Source organism: Anguilla rostrata, chromosome 11, assembly GCF_018555375.3.
Source record: "Anguilla rostrata isolate EN2019 chromosome 11, ASM1855537v3, whole genome shotgun sequence".
In the NCBI taxonomy this organism is placed as follows: Eukaryota; Metazoa; Chordata; class Actinopteri; order Anguilliformes; family Anguillidae; genus Anguilla; species Anguilla rostrata.
The window spans coordinates 40,334,936-40,349,386 of record NC_057943.1 but is presented as its reverse complement, the minus strand read 5'-3'; the positions used below and the strand labels follow the sequence as shown (position 1 = coordinate 40,349,386).

The window sequence follows — 14,451 nt, the reverse complement described above, 5'->3', positions numbered from 1 at the left end:
TTGTGCAACAAAGCGTTAACTTTCCTTCCTCATCCCCTCGCTATCCTCACTTTCCTTGTCAATCCTCCAGAAATAAAAGCAGCTCAAAACATTTGGTTGGCGTGGGCTTGGAACCACCTTGCCTCTGACTTGTTCTCGCAGGGAAGGAGTGATTATTGTCGCAGTGCCATCGTGTCTCATTAAGGAAGGCAGGAGACGGGTAGACGTTGCGGCGTTAGCCTCCACCCCGTACGTCTTTAGCCGGTGCATGCTGACAAGACAGGGTCGCCGGTTCCCTGGTGCTGCTATCGTAGGCTTGCTGACTATGATATTGTATTACAGCGTTGCAATTTAGCTCCATTTATTTTGAGTCCAGGTTGAAATTGTGGAATTATTCCACATTCATCAACGTGATTTAAAAAATCCAAGTAAATGGTATGCAGTATAATATTAAATCGTTCAGGCTATCCTTTATATTTAGTCATGTTTGATAACTAGTCTGTACTCAGCGCTGCAGCTTAATGTGAACAGCTCAATATGCTCAGAGACAATGGTGACCACAGTTCATGACATGCTTTTGTCAGTCTCGAAACAGGGCGATATTTCTCCCACAGGCACCAGGTCAAGCAAAATAAAGTAAACATTTTAGGTATATCCAATGAAGCACTGGGATCAGATGGCCACATTTGTTTTTAATAAAACCCTGAATAATTATTCTAAATCAAATTCTGCCCGTGCAAAGCAATATTGGTTTCACGCAGTTTGTTAGTTTAGGACAGGATTTCAAGCATACCAAACAAGCTATCCATCCGTGATTTATTTGCATTACCATAGCCCCTAGTCAAAATATGTCAACTGAGGGCGAGGAATTTCTTATGCATTGAAACATATTGCTCAAATAGAGACATTAGACAGATCAAGTAGATAGAATATCCTCACTGAGGACAATAAACTATTTTGCAATCAGTGCCAACACATGAACATATTAAATCATACACTAACAGCAAACAATGACATCGACATTACAATACAACAACAGAAGAATAATCAATTTGAGATATTGAACTGAGGCTAAAGCGAAATCAGAGTGGTAAGTGACAGTTATGTTTCTGTTGAGTTGCCACCATGTAGAGTGAGCTTGTAATTGGTCGGGTACCGTTAGAGAAGCAAGAGGATGACCCAGCTCGTGCAATACGCTATATAAAGCTGTCAAGGGGAGGAGTCCCCGGGCTTCAAAGTCACCGCTGTACATATATTTGTCGGCCCCTCTTGGGACGTTTGATTCAAAGGATTGGCTGTCCCTCGGGGTCCTCGCTCACCATGCCAACCAAACCAGCTCTCATCAAGAAAGCCCCGTCCAAGAAGGTAGCGCCTAAGAAAGCTGCTCCTGCCCCCGTTCCGGAGCCCACGCCAGCTCCCGCCGAGCCGGCTCCGGCTGATCCAGCCCCAGCCCCAGCCCCAGCCCCAGCAGAGGCGGCACCTGCCGAAGCTGCCCCCGCTGCTCCCGAGGCTGCCCCGGCTCCCGAAGCGGCACCTCCAGCCGAAGGGGAAGCCGCTCCCGCCCCCCCTGCTGAAGGTAAAGCAGCATGGACCCAAGAAAATAAATAAACCATTTTTTAAAAAACATTATTGTAATTACATTTTAAATTCCCAGGGTGTATAAGTCCAAATAAGCTCGTGTTCGCTTTTTAATTTAAAGAAAAATTAAAATAAATAAACCCACTTTACCTTGCTTCATTACTTAGCACCTGAAGTTAACTGCAAAAAAGGATTGAAAAACAAAGACTATTATTATTTTGAAAGTTTATACTTCTAATTTCTTTTTAACACTAAGTGTATCATTGAGGTCTCGAATAAGTGTTGTTGGCTAATTGTATAATTAACGAACCATGCCTAACCTAAGAAGTGATAACTAACTGCCATTGACATTTAACGTTAGCCGCTGCTGCTGCTCCTGTAGAGGAACCTGCTGCACCTGCGCAGACAGAAGCCGCCGCTGACGGTAGGCCTAACCCATCAGTTAGGCTACATTAAAACTTCCTACATTTCTTTATTTAACATTCTCCACAAGTTTCATTATTGATTGATCAGCATGCCTATCACAAGTTTTAAAGCGTAGCCAAATACCATTAGACTACCCTGCAGCCTAATTTCCTACAGAGTGGCATAACCACACAGTTTCTTTTACGTGTAACATGTCCAGTTTTCTGGCTTCGGACTGTGATCAACAGCTCTGATTCATATCCTCCAGCAGAAGAACCCGCTGCCGCTGCCGCTGACGCTGCACCCGCCGAAGACAAGCCAGCTGAGGGTAACCGGCTGCATGCTTCCTCCATCCATTCCACGCGTGCACGACTAATGATAACCAGTAAAAAAAAAAATAGAGAGAAACTTAACATTGTCTCTATTGCCTTTATGATCACATTAATGACTTAACATCAACACTGCAAATCTAAGAAATAACATACAAAAACCAGAAGAGCTTGCTGCTGCTCCAGCCCCGGACGCTGAGGAACAAACTGATGGTAATAAAATAACCACACTAGGAGTCCTAGGACAACGTTACCAATTACATTTGTTTAACAGAGCTTTCTTCTTTTCTACCCAATATGCATTACAACTTTTTACAACGTTGCATAGGGTTATGTGTATAGTGATAACGTTTCAGGGACTTCTAGTGTACCAGAACCACAACTGTCTTTCCAATAATTTTGGGGGAGTTTTTCCTGATCACCTACAACTTTATTCCGTTGTAGTATTAAGAGTTTTAAAGACGTAGACCTAGGTCCGAGTGTTTATCGCCCGACAAAACCAGGAGAACGTAATGTTTTCACTGCTGCGCATAACCTAAAGACGTTTTAAAAAGTTAATTTTGTTAGCTTGGTTTTTGCACAGTTAGTCGTGAAATTTTAATTGCACTACTAAATATGTTGGCTACCTGTTGAGCCCAGGTAGCTATCCCGCAAATTTAATCTAATTTTTTCTAACATTTAACATCAGCCGTCCCCGTCCCTACCCCAGAAGAAGCTGCTGCTCCCGCTGTACCGGACGCTGAAAAACCAGCTGATGGTAAAACAATAATGATAATAAATAGCATAATGCTGTTCAGATTATGCCAAACAATAAGTCACCGTCTAGTCGTGTATAATTTTACGGCATTAATTGCTATAGCCTAAATAATAATGGTATAATGATGTGCCGAGTTTAAAATGCTTTCAGGGTGATTGGCTTACATGGTGTTTGTCCAGTAGCTACTCATACCTCTACATAAAACATAACCAATGGCTACAGACATAACTTAAAACGTCTTCGTAAACTGTTTAACTTCTTTATAAATCCGCAGTAAGCTAGGTATTAACATGAACCCAGTTGTCTTAACACATGTCTAACGTCAGCCACACCAGCCCCTGCTGTAGAACCTGTTGCTGTAGCTGCTCCAGACGCTAAGAAACCAGCCGATGGTAAATACTTAAATTACAATTCAAGCTGATGAAGACGTGTGTGTAATCATGCCCATGTATTAGTAAATTCGATAAATTCACACGCCTTATCAGTAGCTACTAATTCCTAGATTATATATATTAAACTATCCTATAACCTACTAATACTTTCCCTTGTTTTTTTCTGTTTATATACTTTCAGTAAGAGATGTTTAACATGCTACTACTATAAATTAACGTCTAACATTTAACATCAGTCGCCGCTGCCACTGAAGAACCCGTTGCCCCCACTGCTCCGGAGGCTGAAAAACCAGGTAATGGTAAAATATAATGTTATAACACCTGGATGCTCGCTTACTTGCTATATTATCCAATCATGGCACAAGTAACTGTCTTGTATTGTACAAAAGAAAATCCATATGGTTCCAGCTGTGTTGTGCATATGATGTTATTTTGAAAGCCTAGAAATGTTGGGTTCGATCTGTTTATTTATTTATTATTATTTAAAACATTATTATCTTTTCCAAATAAACAAAACAAAAAAAAAAATCTTTAATTTTGGAGTGTGTTAAGTTGTAAAACACACTCTTGCCTTGCAAAACAAGGTTCTCCTAATTTAAAAAACAGAACAGGTCAGCTGTTCAGATCGAACCCTCTGATTCTAAGGTCTGAACTCACAAAGGGTACAGGCATTCACATTCTGCAGAATTTAACGACTAAAATTTAACGTCAGCCGCCGCCGCCACCACCACTGAAGACCCTGCGGCTGCTGCCCCTGCGCCGGATGCTCCGCCACCAGCAGATGGTAAAATAGCGCATCAGGATTTGACTGATTTCTTTTCTCCCCGCCCCCAAAGCGCACCGGCCTTCAATTGGCTGAGGCTCCAAGCGATGCATCTAGATTTGAGGCGGAAGTATAACTTTCGGCAGGGGGAAAAGAAAGGCTCGGATTGAGTTTAATTATTTTACCTCCATATCTTGCCTTGCCAATTGATTAACAAACGACGATAAGTGTCAGTAATTAAGCATGTATAACCGTATGGTTCCCACGGAGTGGTCCATATGCAAATACTAACTGAGAGAACGTTCTACAGCCAATTTAAAATTAAAATTTTAACGTCAGCCGCCACAGCCATTCCTGCCGCGGAGGAAACTGCTGCTCCTGCTGCTGCGCCAGAAGCTGAGACACCTGCGCCGGACGCTGAAACACCTGCGCATGGTAAATTAACGATGGTCGGAGGAGTTTCTTTTCCCTCCACTGAGAACAACGAACTGACATTTGATTGGCTGACGAGAGCCATGTGACTCATTTGAGATGAAAACACTTTGCCGGTGGAAGGAAAATAAACTCACTTACTTGGGTTAATCACATATAATTACTTGTTATACTCAGTGGCCACTTTATTTATTTATTAATTTATTTATTAGTTGTGGCTAGCTCCTTCTTTTGCCTGCAGAAAAACCTGCATTGTTGGTGCCATGGATTCAACAAGGTGCTGGAAACTTTACTCAGGGATTTTGGTTCATGCTAGAATCACTACTGATTTCTTGGCCATGAATTCATGCCGTTTACGTCAAATTTTGACTCTGCCATCTGCATGTTAGAGCAGAAATTGAGATTCGTCAGTCTTGGCAATGTTTTCCCAACCTTCAGTCCAGTTTTGGTGATCACATGTCCACTGCAGCCTCATCTTCCTGTTCTTAGCTGACAGCACTCAAACCCGATGTGGTCTTCTGCTGCTGTAGCCTGTGGCTCAATGCATTGTGCATTCAGAGATGTTGTAAATACGCTGTTATTTGAGTATTTTATGTTAGCTTGAACAAGTTTGCCCATTTTCCTCTGACCTCTCTCATTAACAACACATTTTTGCCCACAGAACTGCCACTCACTGGATGTTTTTTGTTTATCATTCTCTGTAAGCTCTAGAGACTGCAGTGCATTCAAATTCCACGAGGGCAGCTGTTTCTGAAATGGTGGAACCATAAACTGTCTGGCACCAACAACCACACCACGGTCAAAGTCACTTAGAACATGCATCTTGCTCATTCTAATATTTAGCTGAACAACTTGCTTCGTCATATCCACATACTTTATATATTGAGTTGCAGCCAGATGATTCGCTGTTTGGAGGAGCAAGCTATTTTCTTTAACGAGCAGGTGTACTTAATGAAGCGGCCACTGAGTATATACAGTAATGACTAGTTATATATGGCTCGGTAGCTACAGGAACCAATGTTTCCTAATGGCTGCATTAGCTACCAAGCTGTGTGACTAGCCATTTTAACAGCACCTGCACTTGGTTTGTGAAGTACTCTGGCTGTCATTCACCATCTAACGTTTAACATTAGCCACCGCCGCCGCCGCTGCCCCTGTCGCTGAAGAGGTCACTGCTCCCGCTGCCCCCGAAGCTCCTGCTGACGATAAACATTCCCCGGAAAACCCGGGAAAACTTAGCAATACAGTTCCTCCAGGGCAGGGATGCCTCTGAAGACTGTAATACAAATAGTACTAGCAACTCTTTTAACATAACGGACATATGCTACAGAACAAACATACACAATATGCCACGGTACACTAACAACACTTAACATAACAGACATACACAACAGTACAGACATATACAATATGCCCCAGTGCACTAACAACTTAACACAGCGGGCATATACAACATACACAAACAAGATAACGGGCATATACAACATGCTCCAGGCTTCTCAATCCCATTTACTAACTACCCTATATTTCATACCCCAGCACCATTTCATCGATTAACCTTGCGCTTATGTGCTGCTGTAATCGACATGACATGTAGTGTTTAATAACAGCTGCCCCAGCTGCCCCTGAAGCGTTGGCAGAGGGTAGGTTCAATCTAATGCTCAAAAACATGATTTCAGAATGCTCTTTTATCCTCCTTTGTGGGGCTGCAAAACTACAGTGCTAACAAACGACCAAACATTTGGCGGTATTTTAACGGTAAGGCTACGGAAGTAGGTATTTTGGAGAGACATTTCCACATCGCGATTCGGTTTGACGCTAGCTATTTTATAGATGTTTCACTTTAGCCTACCGTCAAACGCGGATGTGGATGACGGTCTCACTGGAACCTTGGAAGGGAATGGAATACAGGCTTTCATAATTTCCTGAATCTAATTTAAATGCAAATTCAATATAGCGCCCGCTGCCGACGCTCCCCCTGCTGAAGCACCAGCTGCCGATGCAGCTCCCGCAGAAGCACCAGCTGCCGATGCACCTCCTGCTGAAGCACCAGCTGCCGATGCACCTCTCGCGGAAGCACCAGCTGCCGACGCACCTCTCGCGGAAGCACCAGCTGCCGATGCAGCTCCCGCGGAAGCACCAGCTGCCGATGCACCTCCCGCGGAAGCACCTCCTGCAGAGGAGCCCAAGCCTCCTACACCCCCTCCCCCAGCAGGTAAACTGCACCTAGGAGAGCCTCCTCCCATCTGCAATTTCTGTATGACTTGACTTTTTTGAAGTAAAATTATTGCGCATAGTTATCACACCAACCTTTTTGCTAAGGCAATTGTTTGCATTTATTACAATGTGCTTTTTTTTGGTTTGATGCCCAGTTCCCACCAGTGAACCTGTGAACCTGACTATTGAAGATGTTAATGATAGCTCAGTTACAATCAAGTGGAGGCCACCAGAGACCATTGGTGACTCCGGTCTGGATGGGTACACTGTGGAGTATTGCAAAGACCAAAGTAAGTGTGACCCTGGGTCAAAGCTTGCTTGAGGTGTTTATGTCCTACTGCTGGAAAATTTGGGCAAATATTACAGTAAGGAAAAAGAGTAATACTCTCTCTCTCTTTAATTTTATCTCATAAAAAACACGTTTTCAACGTACAAAAATGCCAAGTTACTTGAAAGAATTGAGGAAATATTGGGTAGCAGTGCTTTGGAATACATCTTATTTAATTTCGGTGAGGCAAGATAGCCTATATTGTTTCTAGTACCGTAACTTGGCGTCATTTTGATATCAATACTTTTAATGGCAGGCCTGGATTTTGGCAGTGTGAATGAATGAGTTATAGATGGTGTAGGTCTTGTATGTGTGAGTAACTTGGCATTTTTGTACGTTGCAAATGTGTTTTTTATGAGATATAATTTCTTTTTGCAAAGCGTTTTATTATGAGAGTGAGAAATGCGAAGTGACCCTGTAAGAAACGGTTGTGGATTATGGCTATCGTTGTGTGAATTTGTACAGTCTGATGAGCATGTACCGTTTAGCAGTTTCGGTTTGCTATATATGTAAAACAGTTCAGAAGGGTGCAGTGGCGTAAGCGTAAACGCATCAGAAATGCAGGTGAAATATGGCCAGTGTATGTATTCACGGATTTGACGGCCATCCAACGAGCCTTGATTGACAAAAGAATCAGCAAGCACTTAGAATTAGAGCTCCCTAGGTCGCAACTTGTGTACCCTTCTGTCCTGCTCCGTTGTCTGTTATTTCGTGGAGATGCACTTTTAGTGTTTGTAAGGTTTATAAGGCATTTTGATAGGCTTATCTGTAGGTAGGAATCCTCTTCACTGTTTTGCTAAACTAGAACCGGAAAACTTGATAGTGGAGAATAGGAGCAGACGCATATGTCCCAGCAGGCTTTGCATATGAGAAAATAACAACAGTGTGAGATAAATTAGGAGAAATTATGAAATTGCGTAGTTGAAACAATATGTTTTTAGCAGAATGGGCATATAGAGGAGGATTGACATGATCACAGACTATAGTGCGAAGTTTAATGAAGTGACCATGATCGAGCTGAGTTTCCTTATCGAACGGCATATATAACAGTCTGTATGAAGTATTGGTCGTTAAAGTGGAGGGTTAAGTAACGTGTGAAATCTATTGCATCGATGTGCTTTTCTCATGTTCTGGAGTAGTAGTTATAATTATGAGTGAGTCATGATTTTAAATGTAATGTTTTAATGGGGAGTTGCAGAACGTACATACGTAGTAATTGTTTGTATGTGGTTAGATAGAGAACAGGGCGAGGTAACATGAATGTAGAAACGTGGCGTTTGCTGATAAGAAGGTTATGTACGGTAGCCAAGTGAAGAAATATAGTTAGTAGAAATGGCACAGTGGTGAACTGGTGTAACTGTTTAATAAAAGGAATACATTTGCTGTCATGAAATGCATATGGGTAGCCGTGAGTGAGTTTTGGTAAAGCAAATATAAGCGTAAGAAAATGTTAGTGTAAAAGAGGAAATTATCTGCCTGAGGGTGAGGCAGGATTCAATCCTTCAACCGGAGGTTTACCAGTCTGTGACTTTGTTAGTGCAGCACCATGACATAGCTATGCAATGCGTGAAATATCATTAGCAAACCTGTCCGTGGTTTTAAAGAAGAACACAGGCCAGTAAGCACAGAAGAGCTCTCGTTGAATCCATGTGGCTTAGCAATATTGTAGCCGGTTAATAACTGAACGTGCAGGCGGTACGTCATAATGCAGTGTATACGTTCGGTGAACGGTGGGTAGATATGGTGCAAAAGCAATAATTGAGAAGTAGTAGACAATTATTAGTGAGGGTAAAATCAGGTTATAGAAACGTGTTCCTAGCTGAGCTTGAACCTAGGATCCCGTGTTCCCAAGACTGTAACCTTGCCCACTAGGCCACAGCTGACTAACAGTTTAAACTGGAAATGTTTCAGAATAAAAAGGTATGGGTATTTTGCGTGTGTATGCGAGTTTTTGATTGGGTCGTGTAGGTGAAGATTTGGCTGGTGTCGGTAAAGTGTCCAATGGGGAGACATGTTGTTAGTGGGATAGGCGGCAGGAAAAATAAGAAGAAGAAGAATGAGAAGAAGAAGGAGAAAACGCAAAATCCCCTTAGTTTGGGGCTTTATTGTGTGGACATGTGAAGTTGTTTATGAATTCTGTCTGTTGAAATGGGGTGAGAATGTACAGAATGTAGTGTTTTTAAGGGCTGAGTGTCTGTGGCTGTTGTGGTTATTTCTGTGGGGAACCCTGAAAAGTGCCAAACTCTTGGTGCTGTATAGGTATGGGGCATGCCCCCGCCAAGGTGTAACTTGGCGGGATGGGAATTTTTTGCTTTTTTGCTGCTAGCATGAGGAAATTTGTGGTGAATGAAAGGTTTTAAAGCATTAAGTTAATGAAAAATCAGTTATTGTTCTGCCAGCAAATGCTAAACATTACTTCACTCTGGCCACTTTGGGAGATGAGGTCATGGAATACTTTTAAACCAGCTCTGAACTTCGACTCCCATCAGCATGTTTAGTCATGTTATGCCCTTTGGCCTCAAGCCAGGCCTGAATGTATCAGTACTCAGCTCATTTGAACAGCATGCGATTGGAGTTACTTAGGCTATGTTCATGTCTGCTGATGTTAAAATTCTTAGCATTCATTGAAACCTCACATACTATTACATGAAATGTAAATGATGTTAATTCATGAACCATTTTTTGCCCCAGTACAATAACAACTCTTAACATAACAGACATATACAATGTGCCCCAGTACAGTAACAACACTTAACAGGCATATACAACAGAACAGACATATACAATATGCCCCAATTGAGAAAAAAATTTCTCAGTACTTGTTAGCGTACTCTTGGTACAGTATTTCCCCAGAACTGTTTCTGCGTATCCCAGAATGTAATTGACATTCAATTTAAATAATTCGCGAAAAACAGAGCACCATTAATTCTATTAATATAGTAGCAATTAGCATAGTTTTTTAATGACACATACAGATTTCATAGTTCAGGAGAGAAAAGTGGTGCAGGATGATTCTTATTCCATTTGCAGGAAATACGTCTTAAGTATTTTTCCCAAGTTTTACATAATAATATACAGACAAAGTGTTGCCTTGAACTTGCTTGCTCAAGGTTTTTCTAGCAAGACCATGAATTAACCCCTTACAAATGAATGGTGCCAAATCTGAGCTCAGTCTCAGACCCTGATTTATGGCATTGTATGATGAAACGGTCTGTAAGGCACCAGAAATTGAGTGTGGAAATTTGTCTTAGTGCATCGGACCCGTGGGAGGCACCTGTCTCCAGTGTGTCAGCACTAGATTGGTTCGTAGTGTTCTCCTGCCCCTATTAGGAAGGCTGCTGGTGGAGGACTGTCACTGTATCTGCAAAGCCCGCATTTAGAACTCCGAGCTGTGCTGATGTCACAAAGAGATGCTTTTCAAATTGCATTATATTAACGGAAATGGAAACAGGAACTGCAGAACGACACTTTGGATTGGAGTTTTGAATAGTTAACATTATAAAAGTGGCACGTTTATTTAATTGCCATATGAACTTCATCAGGGCCTTGAAGAAAGCCTATAGTAAAATAAGGTAAGGATAGTGATATATATGTACATAGCCCTGAGCAATTTTTAAAAATCAGAATGTCCGTAGAAGAAAGAAGTTTGCGTCTGAAAATTAAATGCACAGATCAGTTTGGAACTTGGTGCATCCCAGAGATTTGCCTGCATTAGAATCTGAAAAATATCACAAAAATAAAAACGAATACAGGACTTACAGAGGTGTTTAATAGAGCTTCTAAAGAGTTCATGGTAGTAGGTTATGTTTTCAAGCAGCATATCCCTTCAGTATACACGAATACATAAAAAAAATGGCAAAATTGGTTAATTTTGTGATGACATTGCACACGATAGTACTAATTTCTTTTAGCAGAACTGTTTTTTTTTTTGCTTAATTCCATTTGCATTACAAATCTGTACTGGAATTCCCAAACCATGCTTTAACTACATATTATGTGAGTGTCGGCCATTTTCTTTATTTTTTTTTCCTGTTTTGGCCTTCAGTGTGTCAGCATTAACATACTCAGTGGGAGTGTGTGTCGTATGTGTATGTTATATATGGGTATAGGGGTTATACTGTATGTGTCAAACAATGGTACTTGCATGTTGTAAGGATGCCTGTAGGTGTAGTCTGGTCCAGGTGGTGGCTGGCTTTTGGGAAACGCATAAGGAGCCATGTTTGAGGAATCCATGCATCACACAAAGCAGGTTATTTGAGTGTCACGGCCCAGCACTGCTGTTTGCTTTTTTGTTTTTATCTTAATTCTGCGTGTGCCGTCATACCCCGCAGCAACCGATTGGGTGGTGGTGAACGAGAAGCTGACGGAGGCCAATCGCATGGTCGTCGGCGACCTGACGAAGGGGGACGTCCTGCACATCCGTGTGGTGGCTGTCAACGCTGGGGGCCCTAGCCCCCCCGCTGCGCTGGCTGAGCCCGTCAAAGTCACAGAGATTGTGGGTGAGTGTTTGGGAGGAGGGGGGAGGGACACTCAACGTACACTCACAATATTTCAAAAAGAAGAAAAAAAAGGTGAATATGGGTCAAACATATTCCACACACTATACATTATAAAGCAATGCAAATCTGAATAAACACCACATTCATACTAATAAATCATTTCACTAGCAACAATACCTTGGCAATTAGTCATTTAGACAGTGCAGTATGCTCAGTTAACTCAGCTAAGTTTGTCTGAATTGTAGTAAGACTGGGAAAAATTATCTTTGTACAATTTCTATACAGTTAATGAAATAGAATGGCTGTTTAATGATAAATCTCTGGAAATTATAGCATCTCATTTATCATAATTATTATATAATTAGTCTATTGTTTTTTGCTTGATAAAGAGCATTTGTCTGATAGTTTTGATGGACTTAATTCCCCCACGTCAGAGCCAGTGGCAGTGGGTGTAGCCTGGCTCAAATGGTTCATTGAGATTGGTTACATTTATCAAACAATAGCAGATTTTTTAAAATCACATGTTTCGGAAAAGTCAGGAATGGGGAAAATGCCTAATATTTATGACAGCAGAGTTATTGGTACTTGATATCCACAATGCTATATAATGTGCTGTGTCCATTCTACTGAGCAGCTGTTCCTTATTATTCTGTCCCTTGTGGGAGATGTGCTGGTGCTGTACTGATGCAGACCCGAACCCTCCCCAGTCCTGATGCCTGTGTACCTTCTGCCAGAATGAATCGGGCTCGGATCCAGTTTGCTTGGCGCGTCTTTATTGACATAACTCAATGTGTTTGTGTAATGTCTCGGCTGTGAAGCAACCCACGTGTAGCTTGCTTGAGGTGTTTTTTTATTTTTCATCAGCTGAACTGACTTTGAAAGTGTGGGAAACTACGGTGTTACTTCCCTGTAAGAGGCACAGGGGGGACCCCTGGAAGAGTCAGCCAAGCTGCCTCGTGTGTTGATGTCGTGCTGGCGTGCTGATAAGGGGGGGGGGGGGGGGGGGGGGGGATCGTGTGGCTTCCTGCTAGCACCCCTCGCCTCGATGGGCTCTGCAGATGTGCAGTCATAAATCTAGGGCCTCGTGACGACAAGCGCTTTCATTGCTCTTAAATTATACACGTAAAATCTAAGTGTTGTCACTCTCACCCAAAACAAAGATGGCTGCCAGTGCTCATTTTTGACCTCACGGTTTCTCCGGGTTGCGCTGTTTCACGCGTATTTCTCCTCCTTGGAAAAACAAGTTGACTAATGAATGGAGATCCGTTTCTTAACCAGGCCAGACGAAGAGGCCTTGCTGAATTGAGTTACGGATGAGAAGCTGAGCTTGGGGTGAAATTATTTCCGGTAATGCAGTGTCACCACCTTGGGTCCAAAAGCGGGACCCTGCTGGGACATGATGAGCATTGGCCCGTTTGTTATGCATGTCTTAGAATGAGAACCCCTGTGCTTGTAGTTACGTTTGGGGGGCCCTAGTGTGGTCAGGGAGAAGAGTTGCGGTGTTTTGGCCACAAGATTTGGAATCAAGGTTTTATAGAAGTATGTTCATTTTTAGGGTCAGTATTGATTGATCAAATCATGAGTGTTCTTTTTGGTTGAATAGATTATTTTCAGGCTAATTCTCACCACCCCGTTATTGACCAGTTGCCATTTTTAAAGTCATGCATCAGCAAAATGTCAAGCAGTGGTCCTTTGCTCCAAAATTAGAGATACAGTTTTTGTAAACAGCATTGTATCCATTAATGTTGGAGGGCAGGGAACTGTAACTCGAGCCGGATCGGAATAGGGCAGCGCCCTCTAGTGGACGCCGTCGGATGCTGCGCTGCTCTTGTCCACCAGGTCTGATGATCGTTGGTGCAGAAATGAGGGAACGTTATGAATCGTACCCCTTGGTGAGAACAGCCAGGTCGGTCACACAGGACAGGAAAGTGACCGAGAAGTGCAGCCATTAGCGCGGATTAAGACCAGAAGGTTTCAGGCGGCTGCGATTCCTCAGATGGGGTGTTTACCGGAGCTGGGTTGGGTCGGGGTGGTCCTGGAAGAGTGACAGTGACAAGTGAGTGTACATGACGGGGGCGGAATTCTAGCCGAGGTGGGGGGGGGGGGGCAGGGGGGCACGGCAGAGGATTGCTGTCTATATCATATGTCATGCTAGCCCCTCTGAGTCCCGCAAAGATTTGTCAGGTAGTCCAAATCTGACAGCCAGTATTTTGCTTGAACGGAGCAATCCTGCAAAGTGTGTCAGGTTGCGACACCAGGTAAATAGTCCGTAACATCCCATGATTCCATTGACCTGAGACACTTTTCCTTTCGTACACTAACCGAGGGGAATGTTGTATTAGCCCACATCAGTAAGGGTTTTAAAGTGGGAGAGGTCTGAATATGGGGGAATAGAGGCTGGGGGTCCCGTGCTTTCTGTGTTATTGTAGGCCAAACCTGAAACGTAGCTTAGAACTGGAGTGCTCTCTCAGATTTGGGCGCCCGAGTGTCTTCTTGTCTTTTGGATTTCTTTTAATTCTGTGTTTTATCAACCAATGAGATTGACTTGTTGCAACTTAGGTGAACATGTTTCACGTCTCGCTCAGTTTGATGGTGTCTGCTCACATTTATGTGGTTTTTAGGAGACCGTATTGCAGCCTGTTTCAGCTGAACAGACCGTGTCATTCCTTGGTTGACCTTCTCAGTTGCTTCAGGTCAGCAGTAAACCTGTCACACTGAGTCTGTGAACTTTATTACGGAGGACCTTGACTTTATTTACTTTCGTTCACTTTG

The 14,451-nt window shown here is 42.7% G+C and overlaps 1 protein-coding gene across 4 annotated transcripts in view; it reads left to right on the top strand.

Annotated features, from left to right (window-relative positions):
- Positions 1 to 14,451, top strand: part of mybpha (myosin binding protein Ha) — a 32,899-nt gene that overhangs the window by 923 nt on the left and 17,525 nt on the right. Inside the window, exons 2-7 of one of the 4 annotated variants that reach the window (XM_064300078.1) lie at positions 1,269 to 1,555; positions 1,919 to 1,981; positions 2,231 to 2,290; positions 6,593 to 6,850; positions 7,008 to 7,142; positions 11,512 to 11,679. In XM_064300078.1, coding sequence (XP_064156148.1) covers positions 1,300 to 1,555; positions 1,919 to 1,981; positions 2,231 to 2,290; positions 6,593 to 6,850; positions 7,008 to 7,142; positions 11,512 to 11,679 — 940 coding nt within the window. In that variant the 5' untranslated portion in view covers positions 1,269 to 1,299. Of the gene's footprint in view, positions 1 to 1,242; positions 1,556 to 1,918; positions 1,982 to 2,230; positions 2,291 to 6,592; positions 6,851 to 7,007; positions 7,143 to 11,511; positions 11,680 to 14,451 lie in introns of those variants that run through there. The other 3 variants (XM_064300079.1, XM_064300080.1, XM_064300081.1) reach the window with 3 other exon arrangements.